The sequence below is a fragment of the Sciurus carolinensis genome, chromosome 8, assembly GCF_902686445.1.
Source record: "Sciurus carolinensis chromosome 8, mSciCar1.2, whole genome shotgun sequence".
NCBI classification, from domain to species: domain Eukaryota; kingdom Metazoa; phylum Chordata; class Mammalia; order Rodentia; family Sciuridae; genus Sciurus; species Sciurus carolinensis.
In genome coordinates this window covers 97,891,287-97,918,484 of record NC_062220.1, presented here as the reverse complement: position 1 = coordinate 97,918,484, position 27,198 = coordinate 97,891,287, and the positions used below count along the sequence as shown (strand labels likewise).

The 27,198-nt window shown below is 36.9% G+C and overlaps 1 protein-coding gene and 1 pseudogene across 1 annotated transcript; one reads left to right on the top strand and one right to left on the bottom strand.

The window, feature by feature from the left end:
• Positions 1 to 1,436: 1,436 nt before the first annotated feature.
• LOC124991364 (putative monooxygenase p33MONOX) lies at positions 1,437 to 2,258 on the top strand (annotated as a pseudogene).
• An 8,615-nt stretch (positions 2,259 to 10,873) lies between these two features.
• On the bottom strand, positions 10,874 to 17,844 carry Yae1 (YAE1 maturation factor of ABCE1). Its single transcript, XM_047561162.1, has 3 exons — positions 17,659 to 17,844; positions 16,120 to 16,241; positions 10,874 to 14,417 (listed from the first exon to the last, which is right to left on the bottom strand). The coding sequence occupies exons 1-3, from the start codon at positions 17,785 to 17,787 to the stop codon at positions 13,988 to 13,990; spliced, it is 681 nt and encodes a 226-aa protein (XP_047417118.1). The 5' UTR covers positions 17,788 to 17,844; the 3' UTR covers positions 10,874 to 13,987.
• Positions 17,845 to 27,198: the final 9,354 nt, after the last annotated feature.

Here is a 27,198-nt window from a genome sequence, read left to right as displayed (position 1 = left end):
AAGTGAATAGTATGATCAAACTTAAATTTTAGAAAGATTCTTCTGTTAGATAACTAGTCAGCCACGAGAAAGTGGGTGGGGGAAGGACAATAAAGGGTGGTAACTTATAGGGAGGACATCAGATATATGCATCAATGACAAGACATAGGGCACAGAACTGGGAATCATAAGGAACCTTAAAAAAACAGACAAACATCAGGAAAATGGGAACTGGTATGTCAAACCTCCCCCAGCCGTAGTTAATTATAACTGCATAAGTCACACCCATACCTTGTTACTAGGTCATCAGGACCCTCCCAGAGGAAATTTGATGAGGTTTCTACAAAGGAGGGAAATGCAAAACTAAGGCAATGATGAAGAAAAATTCTCAAAAACCCCAGACTCTAAGAGCCACACCGTTCTCTCCAGAGGCGATCTCTATGGTGCCTATCTTGTTATCCTCATTTCTCCCTTTAATAATTGACTCCTGTCTATATTGTTTGCTGGCTCATTTGAAAGTCTTCCTGTGGAATTGCAAGAACTTGTGGCTATAGACACCCATAGCCACTTCAGCTCTGCTGGCAGGTCTCCTCCACAACACTTCTGGTAATCTTGTGGAGCACAGGGAACCTGTGGGAAGTAAAGGAGGGAAGCTAGGAGGATTATGCCAAGAGGCCAGGCAAAAATTGGTAAAGGACTGAATTAAAGCAATAGGAGTTACAACTGACCCTGTGAATGAGCATTCAATTAAAACTTCTTTTATTAGGACTATGTTGGATACACACCAACAAATATTTATGCTTTGATCTTTTTAAAAAAAATTTACAGTACTGGGAATTGAACACAGGGCATTGCACACACTAGGCAAGTGTTCTACCATTGAGCTACATCTCTAGCCCTGATTATTCTTTTTTCTCAAATCTATTCAATTAGCAAACACTCTCTTATTAGACATTAGATTTCTGTCTTCCTGACGAAGTTCACAAGATAACCTAAATCACTAACAAGGATTTTTTTTGTTTTTTTGTTTTTTTTTTTGTTTGTTTTGTACTAGGAATTAAACCCAGGGGTGCTTAACCACTGAGTCTCATCCACAACCCTTTTTACTTTTTGTTTTGAGACAGATTTTTGCTAAGTCACTTAGGGCCTCACTAAGTTGCTGAGGCTGGCTTTGAATTTGTAATCCTCCTGCCTTAGCCTCTGAGCAGTGGGATTACAGGCATGTGCCATCATGTAATCCCTGTGATTTGGGAGGCTAAGATTTTAAGAGGGAGTAGACTATAATAATATCAATATTATTAATACTGTTTATTATATGTCAAAGTCTAATAATTACCTAACCAGGTAGTAGGAAACTGAGACCTTTGTTTATACCAGTATACCCTAGGAATTTGGAAGTGATAATGGGCAAAAATTTAAACCAGGCTGTTTCTTAAATACTATAGTAGGCAGATGAGGGAGAGGCCAGTGTAACCCCTCCTGCCATGATCCTGTCAATGGTCACTGACAGTATGGACAAGGTCCCAGTGGTGAAGGCTAGAGCCACTCACATCACTATGAATTCTCTGATCACAAAACAGACCCAGGGGGCTGAGGTTGTGGCTCAATGGTAGAGTACTTGCCTAGCACGCGTGAGGCACTGGGTTCGATCCTCAGCACCACATAAAGATAAATAAATAAAAATATTGTGTCCATCTAAAACTAAAAAAATTTTTAAAAAAACAAACAGACCTATGAGAACATTCAGCATTTTGAGCAACAGACAGGGCTGAGACATGCTGGCTACACACCCCACCATGGAGAAGACCAAGTACCTGTAAGTGGCAAAAGTATTCCGCAAACTGCAGAGCAAAGAGAGAACAAAAGAAGAGAAGCAGCCTACATTAGCCCAATCTATCCCAAGCAGCACCTCTCACTGTTCCTCTAAGCAAAGACCTAGAAGTTGGTTTATTTCTTGTTCCTCTACAGCCTTTCTTGGACAAATCCTACCACTATGGATTCTGGAAGTGAAAATAAGGACAGAAATTTATCAGAAAGGAGTTTTTTTGGACCATGACCTTTTGAGAAGTCTGATTCTGGAGTTTGTTACCCAGGCCTTCAAAAGATCCCAGAAGTCCTCTCCCATGGAACTGATCTGTGCACTGGTCACCCGAATGACTGAAGATTCAGCAAACTTCAAGCCACCCAAGATGGATGTCCCAGAGATAGAAGGGAAGAAAGAACTGTCATGGACCCTAATATTAAACCTTTTGTTTCAGTTAGCTTTTTCATGGTTGTGACCAAAATACCCAACAAGAACAACTCAGAGGAGAAAAAGTTTATTTGGGACTTATAGTTTTAGAGGTCTTAGTCCATAGACAGAGGAGTCCATTGCTCTGGGTCCAAGGTGAGGCAGCACTTCATGAAGGAAAGGCCCATCAGAGAGAAACTGCTCAGTTTATGGAGGGGTCAGGAAGCAAGGAGTTGGGGGAAGGGGCCACCAGGAAGAAGCACATTTCCAGGACACACCTCCAAAGACCCACCTCTTCCAGCCATGCCCCACCTGCCTATAGTTACCACCCAGTCAGTGCATTCAAACTAGGATAGACTGATTAGGTCACAGCTCTCACAATCCAATCATTTAACCTATGAATATTCCTGCATTAACCCAAGGAGCTTTTTGGGGACACCCCATATCCAAGCCATAATACCCCCACCACTTGAATGTGCTCACACCCACACATTTCTAGAGTGCTTTTTATTCCAGGAACTCCGAATGGAAGTTTTCTTGTTCTTCATTCCCCTTTTACCTGTCTCTGACATAATAATATATTATATTCCTATGAGCATTTTATTTATATAAGGAACTGACCTTCTCACAGAAAATTTATATCATATTATATATTTTTTAAGAACTCTCAAAATGAGGCTAGAGTTAGAGACATAATTCATTCTAAGAAATATTGATACAAAGCTTATGCTTGTATGGAAGAAACCATTTTGAGCTGCTTTAAAATCAGACTGAAAAAAATATCTTATTGGTGATGTGTGGGGAAACTCATTATCCATTTTCGTATCATTTACCATAGATTTTGATCATTGCTTATTAGGTAAATAATGTTTATACTTTCCCAAAACCTAGGTTTCTTGATTCTTTTTACTATCATCAGTGTGAGCATTGACTCATCATGGCATAGAAGTGCCTACTGATAAGTTTGGGTGACCTTGGCCTTCTTGACTCTGGTAGCACTATGCTGCAGCCTTGTCAGTTAGGGGGACCTATTTGAGGTTTGGGGTTACATTAATGTTTAGACTTGGCAGGGACCCCTCTTTCTAGGAGTAAGCTGGAGTCTGCTTCTTTTTTTGTCAACTTAAGGAACCACTATCCTGCAGTCATTTCATCCTCTCTCCTGGTACCAATTGATATATTGGATATATACTTCTCTTTTGTCACAAAACAGACACTAGCCTTGCATATCCTTTCTTGTACTTTAAAGTAAGATTAGCTTGACTCCAAATTGGTTGGAAATTTCCCAAAGGGAGAAAGTTAAGTCTACTGATTTGATATTGATAAATGTATGTTAAGCTTATTTTATTTTTTGCAGTGCTGGGGATTGAACCTAGGGCTTGTAAAGAAGATGGTAAGTACAGTTAGATTATAGACTTGAGGTTCATGTGAAATTAGTGTCAATCAGTGTCATCTTATTTTGATTTCTTTTTCCAGGTTAGGCACTGAAACTTTTTCGGCAGGGAGGTGGAAGAATTCAAAATTTTTCTATAATGAAAGCATTTTTCACCAAAACAAGCCTCATACATTTATGCAACATGTTTTATTGCAGCGAAGAAATAGACTGCATTTTTATTTCTCCTCACCGTGTACATGTTCATTGTCTTGAACACTGTCTCAGATACTTGCTGGTTTTGTTTTGGGTAGTATTTTGTTTATTTAAGGAGCTGACTTTCTCATAGAGAAGCCCTGGAGTCTAAAATTGTCAAAACAAATAATTTGTGTCTTCTGTTATGATTTTTTGTTTTGACAATAAAAATTCTTACTACTTTCTCAAAGACAAATAACTCACTAATTTATAAGTTAAATTAGTTTCTATCACTCCTGAAACTACATGACTTATTTTATAATAAAAAAGGACTGTGTTTTAAGCTAAAACTAAATTTTATAATTTTTAAAGTAAATTCTAAAAGCAGAGTGACTTTCAAATGCTCCAGGAGAAATTCGTGTAAACGAAAAATCTATTTATAATTATCTAAGCCTACAATCTAACTCTATCTTAAATATAAACATACCATTTTTGTTTTGTCTTAATTTATTACTTTTCCAGATTATAAAATAATTATGCTCCTCATAGAATACTAAATATTGTAGAAAATATTACTTAAGAAAAGCAAATCTTGGCTGGGGGTATAGCTCAGTGGTAGAGCACTTGCCTAACATATACAAGGCTCTGAGTTCAATCCCCAGCACCACCACCAAAAAAAAAAAAAAAATTAAATCTTCCACGTTCTCACCTTTTTTGAACTGAATTTTGTTTCCCCATAATTCAAGTTGAATCCCTACCCCCAGTACTTCAGAATCTCAGAATGTGACTGTATTTTGAGTTAGGACCTTTAAAGAAATGACAAAATGAGGTCATTAGAATGGGCACTAATCCAATCTGACTGGTATCCTTATAAGAAGAGGAAATTTGGGCACATAAAGAGACACCAGGGATGTGTGTATGTGTACACAGAGAAGATCATGTGAGTACACAGAAAAGGTTGCCATTTGCAGGTCAAGATGAGAGGCGGCAGGAGAACCAAACCAGTCTAACACCTTGATCTTGAACTGCTAGGCTCCAGAACTGTGAGCAAATAAATGTCTGTGAAAAGTCACCCAGTCTGTGGTATCTCTTAACGAGATCCTAACAAACTAATACTTCGTGTAATTGTGCTTTTTCTGTTATTATAATGAAATATCTGAGACTATGTAACTCGTTAAGAAAAGTTTACTTAGCTTAACATTTTGAAGGCTGAAAGTCCAAGAAGTGCCAGCTCTATGTGAGGGCCCCTTAGCTGCATCACAGCATGGTGGGTGGCACGATGGCAGGAGTCATGCAAGGACAGATCACGTGGCAGGACTGGAAGCCGTGTGGTAGGGAGAGGCCAGGCCTGATCACTTATAACAGGTGACTCTTATAAGAACTAACTCCAGGGTCTCAAGAGAACTACCTTAATCCACCGACTGCAGTAACCTACCTATTGGTTCTACCTCTTTAAGGGTCCTGCCATCTCAACACCACCACAGTGGGGACTAAGCCTCCAACTCATGAACAACTGGAGGACAAACCACATCCAAACCCTAGTCACTGGGAATACAGATATGCACCACTGTGCCTGGCTTAAAGTATAATTTTATGCTAACATTTGCAAATGTTGGAAACATTTTCTTCTTTTCCTTCCTTCTCCTTTTCTTTTAAGATAACAATGGAGAAAAAAAAATCATGCTAATTACCTTTCGCTATGCCAGTAGGAAGCTTGGCTGTCTGAGTCATGGCAATTTCATGATAGTTAAAGTTGTCTAAAGATGGTTAACCCACTTGCTAAATTGCAGGCTCAGGAGAAAATATGACAATAATAGCCAATGTTTAGTGAGCACTGAATACTTTCCAGGCACCTTCCTAAGCATTCTGTATATTCAGATTCATTTATTGGGAGGGTGGTGGCATGGGATAGAGCTCAGTGATAGAGTACATTGCAGGTATGCACCTACAAGGTTTGAATCCCAGCACAAGCAAAATGATCAATTAATTAGATTTATTTCTTTTAACCATCTTATGAGATAGCAATTTGAGGAGATGAAGAAATGGAACAGGAAGGAGAACTGACTTGTGATTGGAGCTGTGCTTCCAAGCAGACAATCTGGCTTTAGAACTACCATTTTTAGCCACCACAGGATACTTGTCTCCCTTAGTAAGCGTTTACTAAGTGCCTAACACCAAGCAAGCATTTTATATGTTATTACATGCAATCCTTACAGAAATAATGACATTACTACCACTACTTCCGTTTACAGATTTTACAGATTTGGAAATTAAGAGGCTCATATCTCTGATAAATAGATGATTTATATGCTTTCTTATTTATTATAAGCTTTTAAAAATTAACTTGTACAGAACAATAGCAAACATGACCCAAGTTGTTTCTACAGTGAAATCAATGTGGACAACAATAACAACAAAAAAACCCCAAATATGAATACCACATTCTCTTTCAAATCTGTTTAAGTTTATAGTGGGTCAGTCACTTCTCATAGAATTTACGGAGGTTCTGCCTGATTATTTGATTGGATAGCTGTACTGTGGAGCAGTGACGTATGTTGGATATTGGTTTTCTCCTGTTACTAAAAATGACTCAACTGGGCTAATAATAGTCCCAATTTTCTGAAAACAGAAGCAACATTGTAACAAATTCAGTGAAGAGTTTTATTTTTATTTGGTAAGAGAAGGTAGTTCCAGGTACTTTTAAGAAAGCGAATTCGTTTACACTACTGAGAACATAATCAGATACCACGCTGTTGGTTGGTATTGGCTGAAGTACAATCTTACAGTCTGTTAGAAAATTAGCTAAACAAAAATATGAATAGTTTTAGCATATCCATACCCATTTTTTCTTCCATTGGGGTTTAAAGTTGATTAAGTATGTTAGTTTTCTATCATGAGTATGTTAGTTTTCTGTTACTATTACAAAACACAGGAAATAATCAACTTAAAAGGAAGAAAGATTTATTTTGGCTTATGATTTTAAATATAATGTATCCACACATTTCAACATTTAATAGTGACTTTCAGTTAAATACATACAATAAACACTTTGCTTATTTCTCTAGTTCTCATAATAATAACTTATAAAGGGTATGTCAAATATAAGCTAGCATAATTAACAAATTTTAAATTGTTGATCATTTAGTGTGTTTCTAATTTTACTCTACATAGAATGTGGATTATCTTTGTGCTGAAAGTTTCTTTTATTTCTTAGATTAAATTTCTAAATCTGGGATTTCAAGGCAAATGGGTTAAAATATCTTTGATTTGATACATATTCCATTCTAAAAATTCAAAAGCTACACTGATTTCTTAGTAAGTTTCTTTGTCACCTTCTTTAGTCACCCTTTCCATCAACTGAACACCATCTGTCATCAACAACTTACTGCCTGCCTTTCTCAAGTTGTCCCCTGGTTACTTCCTTGGGGATAAAATTAACTTGCGATGAGGTCAGGAGTTAATGTTCACACTGGAAAGGCAGAGGGCTCTCAGAGCAGCCTAGTGAAAATGGATCACATCTCTGATCTCAGTGCTGCTACTACCTTTCACAGAGGGTACAACTTTGTTCCAGCACTGACAGAAGTAAAAATGCTCTCTAAGCTAACAAATGGTGTTGGTCATAATGAATTGCCAGATTTCAGACATCATAGGAACCTCATAAAGCCCTATGAGAAGATTAAAATCAGACTGATAATATATCATTTGGTATCTTGAATAGTAGAACAGTGATTTCAAATGAAAGTGTTTGATTAGTTTCCACGTGGGATTTGAATGCAAATGAGTTTTCCTTCCATAATCAACTCCATAGCAATAATTTCTAATATAGTTGATAGATTAGAAATTTATGGTTAGTTTTTAATAAGCAAATAATTTGGTGTTTCATGGTATAATTTATAATTACAAGTTAGAGAGTCCCTGGTTATATCAGGATCTGATTATGGGAGAAAGGTGTTTTGCAATGTCTCCAATAAAAAAGAAAATATTTTGTTGTATTTACATTATATCCTTATTTTATCAGTCCAGTTTTGCTTTATTGGCAAGGACTACTATCATTATCAAAACACTCTCATTATTTATAAGGGATTTGCAAATATTTATGTTTTATGCTTAAAAATTCCATATTAGAACCATATACTGAATGGTCATAGATAATGGTGATTATGTAATTCATTAGAAATAGCTTAATTATTAGTTGGAATGAATTGTATCTGTTATGAGGAAAACCTATCTGGTTGTAGATTTCTTCACTTAAAAAAATGAATTGTGATATATTTGATTGGGTTAAAAAGTTTTTTATATACCTCTACTGTAAATCCTGAAAAGTTGTATTGTGTGGGAATGAAAAAGAGAGAGCTAGACAGTGAGAGATGAAGAGATGCATCAGAATTGTTTCTAATAGTTGAGGCATAGTCTTACCTGGAAAATAGAGATGTCTCATGCCTGTGAAATTATAATTTTACATGGTCTCTTACTGAATTCTATATGCTTTGGGTACTTGGTTCTTTCAGGTCTCAGAGTTTTGGAGTACAGAAGGTGATTTTTAAAATGTTCTTACAAATTGACTTCTTTATGATTGGTTATTTTGATTTAGAAAAATTCTCAGCTTAGAATTAAAAACAGGTGGCACCCTAATTTCTTGTTTGTTGACATACCCAGAAAACCCTTCCCACCTACCCAATCTAACAAGTGATTCAATCTCTCTGGCATAATTCTAGGATAATTGTTAGCTTCTCATAATTCTGAAAAGTGAAGTCTAAGGTCTAAAGGGCAGTTACCAAGGAAAGAAACACATGCTGTACTAACATATCAGGGTGCATGAGCACCACCCAGCGGCCTTGAACTAATTCACCAGCTTTTGGGAAAGACACAGGGATCTAAAGGTTCAGGGCCTCTCTAAAGCTGAACTGCATATTAACACATGAAAGGACCAGGATTCAAATTCTCTAGAACTGAATCTGGAGGTAGTTCTGATTTGGGCTTTGCTGCCCTTCTTTCTGGAAAGATCAGACTATTAATTGGGACAAGAAAATGGAGTGTTTTTCATGTTGAGGACTCTTGATTTTTTTTTTGGCAAATCTGTAGCAGTATATATAAGTAGTGAGCTAACTTTTTTTTTTTTTTTTAAGTAGGAATATATGAATGGTTAAGACACATTATCACAAAATGAATGACTCAGATTATTTTCCTGTGAGAAGGTATGAAGTCTAAAGAGTCCAGGAAGAATTTAGTTTCTGTATATATTAAACATATCTTCCTATACTACTTTCTAAATGATCAAGATTCTCTCCCCCCAGTAGGCAGGGAATTGTACTTTTCCTGTTTTAGATGAGGAACAAATTTCTGATAAACTTTCATTCATTATTATTCATATTTTCTCATAAAAATAATACTTTCAGAGTGGGGAAGACTTGAAAAATGAAGTAGAAATATCAAGGAGAAATAGCAAGGGGAAAATATAGTTCATAGTTCCCCCATTAAACACCATCACTGGTACTTTGTTACTATTTGGTGAGCATTTTCTTTGGGCACAAATCCTGGGGCCAGACTTACATTGTTTAAATCTTAACTGGGTCATTTTATAGCTGTGAATTGGACAAATTGTTCAGCCTTCTTCATGCCTTGGTTTTTTCAATCATAGAATGGGATAATAATAGCTCTGTGGCATAGGGTTGTTATGAGAATTAAACAAATTCAATATGTAAAGTTTTTAGAACAGTGCCTGTATACAGTAAGCACTATTAGTTATTACTTTTCCTATTTTCTCCTTTCTTCAGCTCCTTCTTAGTATCATTAAAACTATGCACAAGGCATCCTGCTAGAAACTAATAATTTATTAAACCATTTCCATCCAGGTTTTTTTGTGTAGTTCTTTTTGTACTTTAATAGATGAGACTTACTAAAATATAATTTTATGGGTTTTAGGTCTTAACATTAAATTGTAGTATAATTTTCTTTTGCAGTACTGGGGATTGAACCTAGGGGTGCTCTACCACTGAGCTACATTCCAAGGCCTTTTTAAAATTTTTAGACAGTTTTGCTAGGTTGTTGAAGCTGGCTTCAAACTTATGATTTTCATGCCTCAGCCTCACAACTTGCTGGAATTACAGGCATGCACCACTGTGCCCAACTCAGTAGTATAGTTTTAATGACTGATAAATGCTGTTGTCTTAATGTTACTATTTAGCCTGTATAATAACACAATCTGGATACATGGATTTTTATGATTAATATGAAAAATGAAGAGAAACAACATACATATTTCTTTTTTAAAATAAGGCAAACGTAAAGGTTCACTTTGCCTTCTAAAAACAAAATGATGTATGATGTATTTTGGAATATTATATTTCTTGTTATATTTTCATTTTGGCTAGCAGACTCATTTGTCTCCTCATTGAACACTACTTATGCATCTGTTATAGGATATGATGCTCAGTGCTTTTGATGTTACTTTTTCTTGGAGAATTCTGAAGTTAGGAGACACTCAAAGTGAGGCAAGGGAACACTGGGAAAAGTAACTCTGGTGAAGGTGAAATTTAAGCTAGTATTGAAGGATAAATAGGCATTTTCTGGGAAAGAAGGTTAGAGAATAAAGTATTCTCAGCAGAAGAGTCAGCAATGAGCAAAATCAGAGGTTGGGAGTAGCTCTAGTTATGTCCATAAAGAATTGTAGTATTGTGTAATAAGTTAGAGTGCATGGTGGTACAGAAGCTGGCAGGATGAGAAATAAGACTGACAATGCTGCTTGGGTTCAGAACTGAAATTCATGTTTATAATTAACGTGGTAGGAAAAAAGGGAAATAAATCAAGGTTTTATTTTTTATTTTTAGTTGTAGATGAACACAATACTTTTATGTTATTTATTTATATGTAGTGCTGAGGATCGAACCCAGTGCCTCAAATGCGCCAGGCAAGAGTTACCACTGAGCTACAGCCCCAGTCCTAAATCGAGGTTTTAAATCAGGGAAGTAACCTGTTTCAGGAGGATAAGAGTGACAAGGAAGACAGGAATGGGCTAAATTGAAAGTATTAACAGTGATAAGGCAAAAACTTAATTGAAATATGATGATTTAAATGAAAGGTCAGATTCAAAATATGTTCTGAAGACATAAAATACTCAATTGACAAGTAGGGGGTGGTGGCAAAGAAAAAGCAGAGGAAGACAAATATTTCTATCTTTGTGTGAACAGAGATGACATTAATAGATTGAAAATACAAAAGGTAAAGGACTAGGAATGTAGCTCGGTAGTAGAGCACTTGCCTAGCCCTGGGTTCAATCTCGTTTCACACATGTGCAGGCACACAAAATAAATTGGGATGGAAAGGAGCGGGAAAGGGTATAGCAGGTCCATTTAGAAATGCTATTTATGCCAAGCCACCGAAATAGGAATAAGAAATTAGCAGTTGCAAATTTACCTTTGGAGCTTGGGAGGATGGAGGTTGAAATGTTAGCTTCGGGATAATCAGTATAATTGAAAACCATGGGAGGAGTGAGGTTCTCTGCTTTGAGCACGAAAACAAAAAAACAAAAAGGTCCAAGAATGAAACTCTGGGGAATCCTCACATTTAAGGGACAGACAGAAAAGGGGAGAGTTAGCAAATGATAGGTAATAACTAGGACAAAAAGAAAAAGCACTGCTGCAGAAGACAAGCAGAAGGAATTGTATGGTTCATTATGGCCAGTGATGAAGAGACAAGTGGCAGGACTGAGAACAGATGTGTGACCTAGCAAAAAGCAGTTTGAAGTTGAAGTATGAATGGGGAGTAAACGATATAAATGGTGACAACAGATTCTTGTGCAGCTTAGCAATATTTTGGCTAACAATGGGTCACAGAGAAACAATGTTGGTCCCATAAGCTTGTATCACCTAGTGACATTATAATCATCTTAGTTGAAGCACATTCAAATATTCACACAATAAAATCACCTGATGACACATTTCTCAGAATGTATCCCATGAAGTGAAGTGATTGTAAATGAGATAAGGATGCAAGTAGGTGAATCCAGCTGCCTACTTTCCTGTTGATGTATCACAAAAAATGTGATGTCCTCAGCGGTTCCAGCAATTGAAATGTCAGAAAATTGAGCTCCCCTTGATTTGTTAAAAAATATACCGAGATATGTCAACACTTAGATATAACTTATTTTAGATGCAATTTCTAAAAAAACACATCACTCAGCCTAATGTCTATGTCCTTGGCCTTGATCCTCTAGCTGTGCCAGTTCTGGGGCAATCATGCCTTAGCAATTGTATTGTATTCATCTAAAGTCTTTTCATGGGAAGACTTGGCAAGCCTACAACATATAAACCAAGGCAAAAGAAAAAAAATCAAAAGTCAAGCAACAGACATTATTACATCATGTACATATATGACTGCATGACCTATGTGATCCTACAATATGTACAATCAGAAAAATGAGAAATTATACTCCATTTATGTGCGATCTATCAAAATGTTTAAATGCATTCTACTGTCATGTACAACTAATTAAAACATAAAAAAATTAATAAAAATACATTTGTTGCACATGAAAAAAAGTCGAGCAAGACTTCCTTCACTCTTGTTGGTTCTAGTGCAGAGGCTTATCATCAACTCAGCTAATTTTTTTGACTTCATTTTCTGTAAGTATCTCTACAAGCAGGCTCTATGTAATCAATGGTGGCAAGGGTATTATCTTTTGGGACTCTCCTTGGGGAAGCCCAGATAAAATCTCAACAACATTCGTAAAATCTTTACTCAGGGTGACCTTGAGATACATTATTTGATATGGATACTTCACAAGTAATATGCAGGACAGAGCAAAAGCAAGATGTGAGACTGCTTAAAAAATTTTTTTTTTAGATGTTGGTGGACCTTTTAATCATTTATTTATATTTAGTGCTGAGAATTGAACCCATTGCCTCACACATGCCAGGCAAGTGAAGTGCTCTACTACTGAACCACATCCCCAGCCCTGAGACTGCTTTTAATATTGTGTGGATTTGAGATTTTGATTGCATTCAAAAATATGGAAAAAATATATATAACAAGATGAATTAGTAAATCTCTAAAATGGTGTTCATATCTGGATATAAGCACTTTTTTTTTTAACTGGTACCAAATGTCACTTGGATAGCTTCAGCAGGTTTTAGTAAAACCTAAAATTTATGGAACTCTTATTTCAAATTTTGTTACCTCAAAATTTCAATGTTTTGTGAACTTTGAGGAGGGTTCTAAGATCATAGTACATTTTCTTTGTCCCTTGAGAAGACATTTTATCAGATTCTCTCATTATAGTGGTATGTCTTTCAGCATATATGGTAGATATAAATACTAATGAAATAGCAGCTAAGGCTACCAACAAGGGTCAATTACCTGGGTGCCTCTCAAGCTGGGTACCTCATATGAATTTGTTTCAGGTGGAAAAAAGTGATGAAGTAATTCTTTCCCAAGTTTAGTACATGCTTAGATCCTGGAGCAAAAACCTGAATCTAATTTTGTCTGATAAGACTAAAAATTTCACTTGAAGGTAATACAAAAGTCAGTTGTTTCTTATGTGCATATTAAGCAAAATGACAGTTTAGAAATAATCTGAAACATTGTTAGCAACACTAATAACATCTTACTATTTGGAAAAACTAAGTAGGTACTTTTCTTCAGACTTAAGCATGAAATGTTATTTTCTGGATTTTTATGGAATTCAATGTCCTTATTTTTAATCAATATGTAACTAAAGTGAATTTTGACATTTTGCATGTTTAATCAACAGTATTAAGACTGCTTCAGTTTCTTACACTAGTCTTTTTGCTTTCAATATAAAACCATAGATCTACACATATACTTATTTTTGTGTGTCTATAATGTTAGCCATTAGGTTACTTTTGGTAACTTAAGTCTGATTAGCTGGTGATGAGGTCCTGAACCACCTGATGGTGATGGAAGAAGATAATAGTGTTAGATTCTTACAAAATATTTGTTAGTTTTTGCTAATGAATCTAAAAATGTTCGATTTCGATATTTGAAAATGATGACAATGAATTTCTGAGCACATCTTAAACTACAAAACAATTACCTGTGACACAAAAAAAGCTTATAACAGTGCTAATGTTGAAGTCATTGCAAATTTCCATGGAGGATAATACCTGAAGTGTTCAGTGCAGAAATGGTATTAATTTTGGTCACCTTATTAGGAAACAAAATGCTCTGAGACATTCCTTAGAGAAGGAAGATAGTTTTTACAGTTGTTTGAGGTGCTGTAAAACATCTATTGATATTCCCAACTGTTTAACTAAACTGGCTGTCTCTTCTAAAATCCAAGCAAGGTTTGGGTTTTCAGAATATGAATGCTCTTGTGTTGTAGAACATTCTAAATAGGAACAATCTATCCCACTAGGACTCTTGCCACAGTTTTTGTTAAACTCAGCATTATTTTCACAGAGTCTTTCATCTTCAGTTCCATCAATCTTTTTCTCGTCTGGAACTACATGACAAAGGTCCATATCCTCAATGGAGTCCAATAAATCTACAACACGGGGCTGTGAAGTGATTGATTTCAGATGTTTGAGCACATATTCTTCACATTGGCCAACTGCATCCAGAAGATTATTTATTTTGCTGATCAAAGTTGAACTATTATCATGAAGGTGACACCAGGAGAGCAAAGCACTGGATGAAAATACAAACAAGAGTTAAATAAGAGAAAAATTAAAGTGACAGGTTTTTAGAATGTTTGATGCTAAGTCCTACAAACCTCTTTCAAATAACACCATGCAAAAATGTATTAATGATAATAATACAAGTCAAAAGCAGAAGGTAATAATGGTAAAAAAGGATTTAAAAATAAGGACATTATTTTTTAAAACAAATTAGACTTAATCATGTTTATAATTCATACTCCCTCTTTCATAGTCTATATTTACTTTTCACGAGTTTAGACTTTCTCTAATAACTATGTAACTTCTCCTACAGAGGGACACAATTTGGAGAAAGATCAGAAAAACAAGTTTCTCCTTTAAGGACATCAAACAGTTTCTGAACTAGTGATTCTTAATCTTGATCACCCATTAGAATAATCTAAGGAGCTACAAACAATTTCCTTGAAAAAGGTAAGAATTCTTCTAGTCTTAATAGATTTTATACATATATATAACTTTTCTAATATGGACAATACTGTTTTATTTAGTTTTTTTTTTACATTTCAGAAACAAAACAATGGTTTTTGTGAAAAGTAATTTTTTTTGTTTGTTTTTTGTTTTGGTGCTGAGGATTGAACCCAGGGCCTTGAGCATGCTAAGCACTCTAATGCTCAGTTACATCCCCAATTGAAAACTAATGTTTTAATGATGGAATCAACAGACATAAAAGATTCAGCAGTAAGCTTTCTAAGCTTATAAAAGATTAATTTAACTTGATGTGAAGATGAACAAGTAATCATTTTCCTATTGTAGTAAACTATAAATCCTGGTCTTTCACAGTTGAATTTTCTAAAACTATGAAGAGAATATTTTTTTTTTTTGTTTTGCTATCTTTCTTTCATCTTCTATCCTGTTATAAAATTAGTAATACTTTGAAGTATTTTATGCTTTTCTCTACAGAGTTGAGTTTAAAAGGTATAAAGCATCAAAGAGGACAAGCCTCTCATGTTCTTAGCTCCATGTGTCATCTGATCATTTGGCTTTGTTATATGCCATTATTGCTATGAAATCCTGACAGGTACTCAGTGCTCAGGACAAAAACAAATGAAATAACTTTTCATTTACTAACTATACTTTTCATAATGTACTTTTGGTTGAGAGGTCCATCATACTGTGCTCTGCCATATGTGCAACTATTAAAGCTTTATTCAAAACCTGAACTTCTTTTAGAGATTGGTGGTAGTTTGGGTGGCAAAAAAATATATATCTTCCTACCATTTGTTTGTAAAAATAGATAACTTCTGGTTTACATATTAAAGTGATGAACTAATAATGATTTTTACTTTTTGTTTGCTTTTATTTTTTTTTTTTGGTGCTGGAGAATGAACCCAGCAGCGCTCTACCACTGAACTACATCCCCAGCTCTTTTTAAAAATTAAAAAAATTTTGAGACAGGGTCTTGCTCTTGTTTAGGACCTTCTAAATTCTGAGGCTGACCTTGAACTTGTGATCCTCCTGCCTCAGCCTCCTGAGTTGCTGGGATTACAGGTGTGCACCAGTTGGTCCAGCTAATTTTTACTTTTTGAAGGCAGTGTTATTTAATTTTGTGCATTCAACACCAGGGAAAGCACTTTAGTTTAAATATTTTATTTTTACTTTTTATATATTACTTTCATAAAAATTCTGTAGTAGTGACATTAAAATAATTCAGCGTCTTAAGTTTTTAAAATTACCTCAATGTTCCTCTGAGTTGTCCATAATTTATAATGACTTCTGCACCTTCCTTATAACCTTGATTGAAGCCCTGTTGGAGAGTAACTGCTTTGCCAGCATCTATTCCATCTCTATAACCTTCCTAAAAATAAAACATTGTAGTTGTAACTAACAACAAGTGAAACATATGTAGGATTTTCTAGAAAGGCACAGTACTAATTTAGAAAATTGATGAAATAGGGTTTTACTGTGTCATTAGACATACTATGGCATCCCACTTTTGAAGTCCAGACTGAAGCAAATTTTAAACACTTGACTCTCACACAATTTTAAACAATGTCTTCACAGAAAGGAAATATGGAAAATTACACGTCTGGCCCTTTGGTAATGGGGATTGGAATGGTATAGGTGGGTAAGAAGGCCAGTTAAGTAGTGAAAGAGTAAACTGTTTTAGAAACAGGAAGATGATAAGTTTGGCTTTAGAAATTTTGCTTGATAACTAAATTTGACTGCAAATTCTCTGTGGATAGAGATTTTGTCTGGCGTCTCCCAAGGGTGTCACAGCACTCAGTATTTACTGGACTAGCCCTGGTCTCAAATAAAGCATTTCTGAAATGGACAACATGGCTGTTGGACCAAATAAATATTCTATTACTGAAACACTAAATTAGGGCAGATTCCTAACTACAGTTCTAAGGGCATAATAAGGTTGGCAAAAATATTATGTGGATGCACATCTTACCATTTAGTTCTTATCCAGAATTAAGTTGTGAGTGCGTCACCTGAAAATTAAGCTTATTCTCAATGAACAGTGAGACAAGGAAAGAATATTTTGCATTTACCAAATAAACAGAAACCAAGTTTTAATATTCCCTCACCTACCCACCAGTGTTTCATACTAGCTTTCTCCTACTGCCCTTAGGCAACATTCTTACGCTCAACCTTTTCAATATCCCTTATTCACTCCTAACTTTGGGTTCCCCACCCATTCAAGCAACACCTGTAAACTGTGTCCTGTGACAGCCATAATGAGTACAGTCACTGTACATTGCTCCCCCACCTCTTTCCCTGTGATCCTCATCAACGTGCAAATTCTTCAAAGTCTGGATAAAGCTTTAGTCGATCCACAGCTTGCAATGCAGCCCTCAGGTTCACAAAGAATGCGCAGTAACTTTCCCTGCCTCCCATTCCTGCTTGAATACCCTAACTGTAGGCTGTTGGAGTGGTGAAGGTAGGGACTTGTTAATATACACGCTCAATCATCAGCAGGTTCAGACACATACTAGATGTTGAACTAGATATTGGTGAATGAATGGGTCTCATACTCCTGCTTTGCCCTTTGCGTGAGTAGAATGAGTCAGGCGATAATGCGTTGTTACACACGCTGTCAAATAACCCATTGGGAAATCCCAGCAGGAAGCGGGCCAGACTGGCAGTCAAGCCATAAGGACAGCAGGCCAGGCTGGGAAAACGCTGGACAGAGCTTTTGCACAACTCCGCGCACTCCTCCCCTCTACCCGCGACCCCAGCGAGTGCCCACGGCCTCTACCCAAGTTTACTTTGACTCGTCTCTGCATGTGATTCCGCCATTCCCGCTGCACCAGGAGCGACTCGTCCGCTTCCTCGTCAAACACGTCCCCCTCGTCTGTAGGGCTCCGGGAGGAGGACGCAGCTTGAACCCACGACATCACCGAGGCAACCGCTGGGGCGGCAGACCAACGGAAGCGCCGTCATGTTCTTCCGGCCCGAGGGGCGGGGCGAAGTGGGCGGGCCTGGCTCGGATGCGGCTGCGCGCGCGTGGGTACCGTCCGGCGTCGCGCGTGTGCCTTGGCTGCTGCAGGTTCTCTTCCTTCCTGGGGTTTTGGGGCATCCTGCGGTTGGTGCCAAGCGTCGACGTGCTCCTGTTGTAGGCGAGGCGCCTTCTCCCTCACCGGGCCTGTGCGACCTTGATCTCCGAGGAAAGCAGCCCAGACCCTCGGTGTAACGCTTTATGTTCCCACCTCAGCCTCCACGGGGGTTCCTGGGTTCTGCAGACCCGCGGGTTGGGGGAACCATCCCGGGCGCTTAAGGTGATGGTCGCCTGTCGTCCAGAGACTGTCTTTTAGAATTCCCCTCGGTACGTTGGAGGAATTTGACGACACGGCATCTTTTAACTGTTAGGAGAGTAACCAAAACAATTGAATTAAAAAAGTTGCCTCGGCGGCCAATTTGAGGTCATTAAGAAATATTAAGAGTACTTTCGTAAAACCAATACATTTTTCATTGATTTGCAGTATCCGAACCTGCCTCCATTCCTGCTCATATATCCTAAACGTAGACTGTTGGCATGGTGAGGTAGGAGCTTGTTAATGTACACTCAAGCGCCAGCAGGTTCTCATATACAAGATGTTGAACCAGGTGTTGGTGAATGAATGGGTGTCAGTAGTATGTCTGCTTTGCCCTTTGTGTGAATAAAATGAGTCATGTGATAATAATCATTTATTCATCTAAACATTTTCTTCAACACTTACTTTGTGCCAGGCACCATTTAAGGCTTTTAAGATACATCAGTGAACAATACAGGTAAAAATTCCCAGGACGTTGTTTTAGTGTCTAATTAACAGAATAAACAATAAGCAATATGTAAATAACTCATGCAGGTTGTTTGAAGATCACGAATGATAAATGGAACAAAAAGAATTTTAAGCAAAGTAACAAAGTGTGTGGGGAAGTGGGTGGTTGGTGCAGGTTACAATTTTACTTTTGTTTTTTGCTGGGAATTGAACCCAGGACCTTGTGGATGCAAAGCACATGTTCCATCACTGAATTACACCCCAGGCTTCAAGGTCACAATTATAAATCTTCAAAAAGAATTTTGTAACCCATAAACATAAATACATAGATATATACCAAATATAAAATATGTATATGTTAATATAAAACATATAAAGATACAGGCATGTTAATCAGAAACAAAATTGTAGTAAAGGAAGCAATAAGGATAACAATTGAAATGGATTAATACAAACTTGCATAAATAAACCTAAAAGCTGGTTCTTTGAAAATACCATGTCTCTGATTAAAAAAGAAAGAGCGAAATTGTACAAAATAGGAATTAGAAAGGAGGTAACCACTGATGCAGAAGAATATTAAAATATTATAAGTTGCTAATTAAAACTCAAGTAATACAATTGAAAATCTAGGAAATGTCAGTGACTTCCTAAAAATAACTGTTAGGAGAGTAACCAAAAAATTGAATTAAAATATTGACCTGTGAAGTAGAAAACTTGAAGAGATTAATTACCATAGAAAAGTTGGAGGTGGTACAATGGATATTAAGATATTTCCTTTTAAAGTGTAGAAAATACAGGGCATCTGATGATCACTACTATTATTTAGTGTTCTTTTGGAGACCAGTGAATGCAATAAGAGATGTAAACAAAGTACTCTGTACAAATGTTGGATAATGAATGATGAAGTCATTTCTTTTTGCTGATTATATAATTGTATGCCTAAGAAACACTAAGAACTTCAGTTAAAAACAATAAGGGAATTCGATAAGGTTCTTGGATATAAGAAAACCAGACAATAGTCCCTTTCTTTCTTATTATCATTATCTAGAGATATAAATGAGATAAATACTCCTTTTGTAATATCAAAAAATTGTTAAGGTATTTATTACATATTTGTTTATTATTTAGTATGTATTTGGTATAGTATTTATAAATATGAGAAACACATTAAAAATCAGGCAGTAACATGCATACATTTTCAGGGTACAGGTTGATGAATTTGGGCAAATGTATATTCCTGTGTAACCACCACCCAGTTAAGATTCAGAAATTTTCCATTACCGCAGAAAATTCCCTCATACCCATTTCCAGTCCATCTCTCATCCCCAATACTGTAGTTTTGTCAGTTTTAGCTCTTCACAGAAATGGAATTGTATATGTCCTGTAATGTATTCGGTTTCTTTAACTAAACATAATGTTTTTGAGATTCATTTGTGTGATTGTATGTGCCAGTAGTTTTTTTTTTATTGCTAAATATTTACATATTTTTTTTTTATTGTATGGATATGCCATGATCTGTCCATTTGTCAATAGTTGTTGGCCATTTGTATTGCTTCCGGTTTTGGGTTTTTCTGAATAAAGCTGCTATGGACATCCTTGAACATATAATCATTGTGTGTGTGTGTGTGTGTGTGTGTGTGTGTGTGTGTGTGTGTATGATGTGTGGTTTTGGGGATTGAATCCCATGGTGCTCTATCCCTGCACTATATCCCTAGTTCTTTTTATTTTTTTGTTTTGAGACAGGGTCTCATTAAGTTCCTCAGGCTGGCCTCAAATTTGCAATCCTGCTTCAGTCTCCCAAAGAGCTGGGATTACAGGAATGCACCACCACTTGTGACTTTGTATCTTTTAAAATGAAATTCTGCCCATTAAAAAATGGAATTGTCTTCTCAACGTGTTTTTAAAAATGTTATATTTTGATAGAACCTTTATTCATTTACTTATATGTGGTGCTGAGGATAAAACCCAGAACCTCACACATGCTAGGCAAGTGCTTTACCCCTGAGCTGCAACCCCAGCCCCCTCAATGTGTTTTAAAGGTTCTGTACATTTTCTGGACATAAGACCTGTGTCATATACACGTGTTACAAATATGTTCTTTGTACTAATTATGTCCATCAGGAGACAGATATAGAGACAGAGTTAGGATGTTGAGTTTATGAGGTTACTAGAGAGTCAGAAGCATAATGTCTGTGAAAGATACAAAGAGATGGCATGGTAGCATATGCTTGTAATCCCAGTGTCTCAGGAGACTGAGGCAGGAGAATCACAAGTTCAAACCAGTCTCAGCAATTTAGTGAGGCCCTAAGCAACTTAGTGAGACCTGTTTCAAAATAAAAAGGACTGGGGATGTGACTCAGTGGTTAAGTGCCCCTGGGTTCAATCCCTGGTACCCACCCCCTCAAAAAAAATCAAACAAAAAGGAGGAAGCATGGTTAGGCAGGTTGAGTCTTCAGGAACTGATGCTGATCTCATCCCTGTGATAGAGAAGGAAGGTGGAAGCGGAATGGGGCAGAGGACCTCAGATTGTAATATAGATCTGACAATGTCTTGGTCAATGTATAAGGGACCTCTGGAGCAGAGAAAGAGGAGTCCTGCATTTGGAATACCTCGTTGGTTCTTACTAACCTTTCCATACTCAGTTATTGGTTGGGGGATGCTCAGGTAGAGTGTGGCCTTTGTTGGAAATCTGAGGCAAATCCGGTGGACATTAACAGTTGGAGGCTGCAGCTAACTATGAACTAAGAATCAGATGATCTTTCAAGGTCCTTCTAAGGTCCTTCCAAGTGTGTGATTCTATTGTTTTCAAAATAGCATTCTCTCTCTCTTCTTCTTTTTAAAAATGAACTGTAAATAACTATGACATTGCCTGCATAAATTTTGGTGTCACTCTGTGAACTTACTCCAGAGTATTTAATAAACTTATCTTGCAGCTCAGTAAACTTACCTTGCAGCTCTCTTATATTAATACTCTGTAATGGGGTCAAACTTTAGGATTCATTGTATTTTCTCCTCATTCTTTGGCTTATCATTCATCCTTGTCTTTTCTTTCAAAGGCTTCAACAATTCTTTTTTATGTCCTATTTCCCATCTCCTGCTAAGTTTCATTCTTTATCTCAGCCTTCCACACTTTATTTGTGTCTTTTGCAAACTGTTCTTTTGTAGTTGACATAATAAACTCTTAAGAGGTCACCGACCTTTTCTCAAATCTTCTTCAAAGTTTCTAGCATTCTGACTTTAATCATTCAGTCTTTGGCAACCAGCCAGCAGAACTGATTTCCATATGCCAAGGGAAATAGTTTCCCCATTTTTCCTTGTCCCATCTAAACTTTTCATATGTTCTATCCTTAGTGGTATTCAGCAGCTAATTCCTCTGGTACCATCTTAATTGCTTATATCGGGTTTGCTCTGAGGCTACATAATATGTATTAGAAAAATAAATTGTTGCTCATGGTAAAAATAGATGAGAGAACATTCAAAATATAGCTTCTAAGAGAGAACTTTAGAATGGGAATAGCAGATTTCTGGTTAGCATTGTATCCTTTATTTTGTGTGTTGTGTCTATAGAAGACCACAGTTATAACACAGCTGTGAAAGCTAAGAAGAAAAGCATTAGTCTGACATAGAATGCTTGTTGAATATAAAAGTAGATGAAGTAAAAATGTTAGACAGGAAGACTGATTAATATTTCTAATAGCTGATTGAGGGACAGCCATGTCTAATAGCATTTAAGCATGTTTGTCTTTCTCATATTTTTGTAAAGATCCTTCCTCATCTCCAAGCTCTCTTATAGCTATTACTCTGTGCTTCTATCTTTACTCTTCTTCAAAGAGTCACTTCTGCACCTCTCACTTCAACTCATGGAATTTGACTTCCAACCCCTCTATGTCATTTAAAATGGAACTGAGGGGGTGAAGGCAATTTCCACAATATTCCACAATTTCCACAATATTCCCAAATGTCTTCCTCCTTGCTGTCCTCTGTGCATCAGACTAATGTGACTACATACCTGCAGGGTATCTCTACTCAGATGTACCATAAGAATTTTAATATAGCATATCCTAATTTATCTTTGTTTTTCCTTCCAGTGTTCTTTCTCCCCCTGTGATCTTTAGCTTCTCACTATTCAGATTGTGGTGACAACACCTGTGACCTCGGCATCACCTGGGGGCTTGTGAGAAACAGTCTCTGGTCTCAGCCCAGATCTATTAAATCAGAATCTGCGTTCTCGGGTGATTAGTATTCACAGTTGAGTCTGAGAAACATTGCAACTCGTTGAATGCCACCACCACCTACCCATTGCTCAAGTCAAGAACCTGACTCCTGTTTTCCTCTTCATGGCCACTTCAGCTTGTTTGCCTTGTCTTTTTTTTTTTTTTTTTTTTGCGGTGCTGGGGATTGAACCCAGGGCCTTGTACTTGTGAGCCAAGCACTCTACCAACTGAGCTATATCCCCAGCCCACCTTGTCTTAAATATTTGTCAGATTTGTCCATTTTCCTCCATTCTCACTGCCACTTCCCTAGTTAGGGTACATCCCATTTTACTTGGATATTATAATGACTTCCTTAACTGATCTCTCTGCCTCATGTCCTGTCTTCCCTCTATACCATTTCCCTACTCAATGAAAAGCATTATTCCTAAGGTGAAATCTGATAGGGCCATCCCTTGCTTAACTATCCTCAGCACTTCCTGACTGCTCTCAAGATGAAGTATAAGAACATTTATGTGGCCAACAGGGTCATGTGTGGTCCAGCTCCTGCTCACCCCTCTGGCCTCACTTCTTGCTACCCTTCACTGGTACACACCTATTTTCAGGATTTTGCCATATGAGTTTTCCTCTGCCTGGAAACAAACCCTTTCCCTCTACCCAAGGTGACTTATATTTCAGGTTCTAGCTAATCATCTGGGTTAGTTGTCCCCCACCCCCGGTGTTATAGTCTTTACCACTTTACCATAAATGCCTAATTGTCTACTTCTCTCCTAGACTATAAGCTCTTCGAGGAAGGGAGTGTGTGTTCTAGTTATCTATTTTATTCCTAATGCCTTGTAATAAATGCATAAATAAGAATAAATATTTATTAAATGAATGGCCAATTATTTTTCAGTAATTTATTAATACTTAAATATTAAACAATTGTTAAGCACAATTTATTAAATAATTTAATGAATTTACTTAAATTCTTCAAACAATTTAAGTAAATTCAAGTTAATTTAGCAATCAATTCAAGTCAATTAAGCAATTTCAAGTTCCAGTTGTAAATATCCGATAATAAACTGTGAATAAATCTAGATTAAGAATTTACTAAGATTAGGATGTTACAGAGGAGGGCAGGGTGGGCTAGGCAAGATGCAAAAGAGATGAATAACAATTTAAAAATGACCTTTTGTGAATTTAAAAACTTTTCCTTACCTATTTTATAACCATTTTTTTTGTGTGTGTGTGGTGTTGGGGATTGAACCCAGAGCTTTGTGCATGTGAGGCAAGCACTCTACCAATGGATCTATATCCCCAGCCCTTTTAACCTAGTTTTTAATAAGGTCTGTATATTTGGTTGATTTCAGCATGCATTGTAAACATTCTGATTCTTGGTTTTTCCCATATTATGTTTCTAGTTTTAATTTACCTCCTAATTTTGAAGTCTTCAATTTTTCCAAGTGGTGACTCATGTTTAGAATATTTTCTGGGTTTGTGTATATCTGATGTCAATGTTACTCTCGTTTCCTTTTTCTTTGATTCTATAACCCATCCTATTACTTTAAACTTGTAGGTCACTTTATTATATGCTCATTCTTTAAACAGATGTATACCCCCTCACACACTCACACAGACACATGGGGTATATGTATGTTATGATCTGAGAATTCTTTAATGGGGATATTTAGTTCAGAAACATTTGTTAAAACTTGACTGTGTATTAGATTTGAAGGATGAAATGATATGTAAAAAAGCTTTATTCCTTTCATAAGGACAGCAAAAAGGGTGATAGAACTCAGGGGAACAGGGACAGGTCCCTGGGAACAATAGGATTGAAGAGTTTAAATAGAGTATCAGGAGACAGGCAGGCTGTTAGTGATGACTATGGTGGTGATGGTGCAGGTGATGGAGATGGTAATTGTTAGCACAAAAAGACGGGGCAGGATGTGAACCTCACGAAACATCTCAGCTGTTTATTCAGGAGTGAAGTTGCACACAGAAACAGGGTATGCAGGGATGAAATGGTGTCAGTGGACCCACTTTCCTGGTGGAAAATGAGCCACTGAACAAAAGAAGGGACTGGGTTTATTCAGGTTATTTTGAGGGGGGTCTACTGAGCATATCAATTGGGCCCTCAGGAAATGGGTTTGTGAGAATTTAAAAATTTGTTTTTACTGGGCAATAATTTTGCTTGGAGAAGAATGGAGGGTCTCACTGTTTTGGGGTTTTTTTCATTTTTCACATCTAATAGTGATGGTAGTGGGCACTGTTGGTGATGGTGGCAACAGATGCAAAGGCCTCTGGCTTCAAGGGGTATCAGTGAACCCGTTAGCAAAGGTAAGAGCAACCAGGTCTGATTCCTTTGGACCTTAAAAGTACCCCTTAGGATTTTTAGGCATTATGTAGAAAAAGTCCCTCAGGGAAAGACAGATGGAAGGAACTTCAGGCAGTTTTGATGACCAATAATTCCACCCCCATGACACATTTAATGCAGTGATTAAACCACAAGCTAGGCACTGTGACAGGTATGGTGATAGAGACGAAGGAAGTTTAGCTTCTTGTCTTCTTCCCATCTTGGTCTTCTCTTCCCATCTTCCACATTTCTCTCTCTTTGGGATGGGCCTAGTAGAGGAGTTATAAGTGCTTCCCATTTTCCACAAGATCTGACGTCTGAGCAACTGGAAATGCATTGCATTATATCTACGTGACTCTTGGCTTGAAGGCCACATAGCCTATTAAGGTCTTGGTCTCACTGGGGCCAGCGCTTTCCCATGGGATTATTCCTTGAGCTAGTTCTTTCAGTACATTTTTGGAAAGGAGCAATTATGAAAAGGCCCTGTATTTATTCAAGGAGTTTCTCTGGAGGATCCCACTTTTCATCCCCTTCCAGTTTTATCATAAAGATTACTTTGGAAAGAGATGTAGAGTCTGTTCCCCACTAGAAATAAAGTAGACATTGCTAATACTATTGCCTGGTTCTTGTCTCCTTTCTGGCTACCCACAATACTACCTAAACTGTTAGAACATGAGTAGGGCCATATATGACTAGTAAGTGGCAAGGATGCTCTTCACTCCCCAGCTTGGACCATAAAGCTCCTGCCTGAGCTCCAGCTCTCTCCGCCTCTGATGCAGCAATCCTAGATGTCATATCAAAATGGAGCCACAGGATGCAGCCAGCCTGGATCTTTGAGTTACTACCCAGAGGGACCTGGAGAGCTGCCAGATCTGTGGTAGATTTTGTAGATAGAAGAAGTGAACTCTTATTAGTTTAACCACTAAGATTTAGGGATTAACATGCTACCTAAGAGAACCCTAAAAATATAGGTACTGTATGTGCTCTGCCTGATATACCTGGGTGTTTCCCCATATACTCCGTGGCCTCAAACAGCACCTCAGTATTTCAACTCTCCTTTCTCTCATAATCACTTCCAAAGTTTAGACTTGCATATTTAGCCAAAAATGGACATCTGCACCAAGAGGGTCAGTAGGAAGCTTATATTTAATATGTATAGAACTGAACTCATTGTCTTTTCCCCCTAACTTTGGTCCTTCTAGTGTATTCTCAATGTAAAAATGTCAGATAGTTCCACCACCATGATCTCTTTCTTTGACATGCAATATTGCATGAAGAATTAAACACAAGATGGTTTATCTATGTGATAAATATCTATTTAATACTACTCAGTCATAAAATAAAATGAATTATAGATACATGCTACAATGTGACTGGATTTTTGCAAATGTGCTAAGTGAAATAAACCAGTCATAAAAGGTCATATAATGTATGATAGTATTATATAAAATGTCCAGAATAGGCAAATCCATAAAGACAGAAAATAGGCTGGTGATTGTCAGGGGTTGTGGGGAGGGTAAAATGGAGAGTGACTCCTAATAATTATAGGATTTCTTTTTGCATAATAAAATATTCTGAAATTAGATAACATTGATTCTTGCGCAACTCTGTGAATATTCTAAAAATCACTAAGTTGCACACTTTCAAAAATGAATTTTATGGCATGTGAATTATCTCAGTTTAAAGAATTACCAGTAGAGAAAAAAGAAATTTTGAAAAATCAATACATTATACTTCTGGATAAAGCAGAGACTGAAAATCAGTTTTTGAAGATAGTCTGTTATTTTGTGGCACATATTTCACTTAAAAAACAAAATGCACCATCAAAGTTTGGAGAGCATCGCATCTCTAATATTGAATTAACATTAGCATTTATACCAGTAAAGATATATTCAAGAGGACAATTTATATTAAGCAATATTACATTAAGATGGCTAGCAGACATTGCTGGTGGGGACTGCAAATTGGCGTAACCATTCTGGAGAGCAGTTTGGAGAT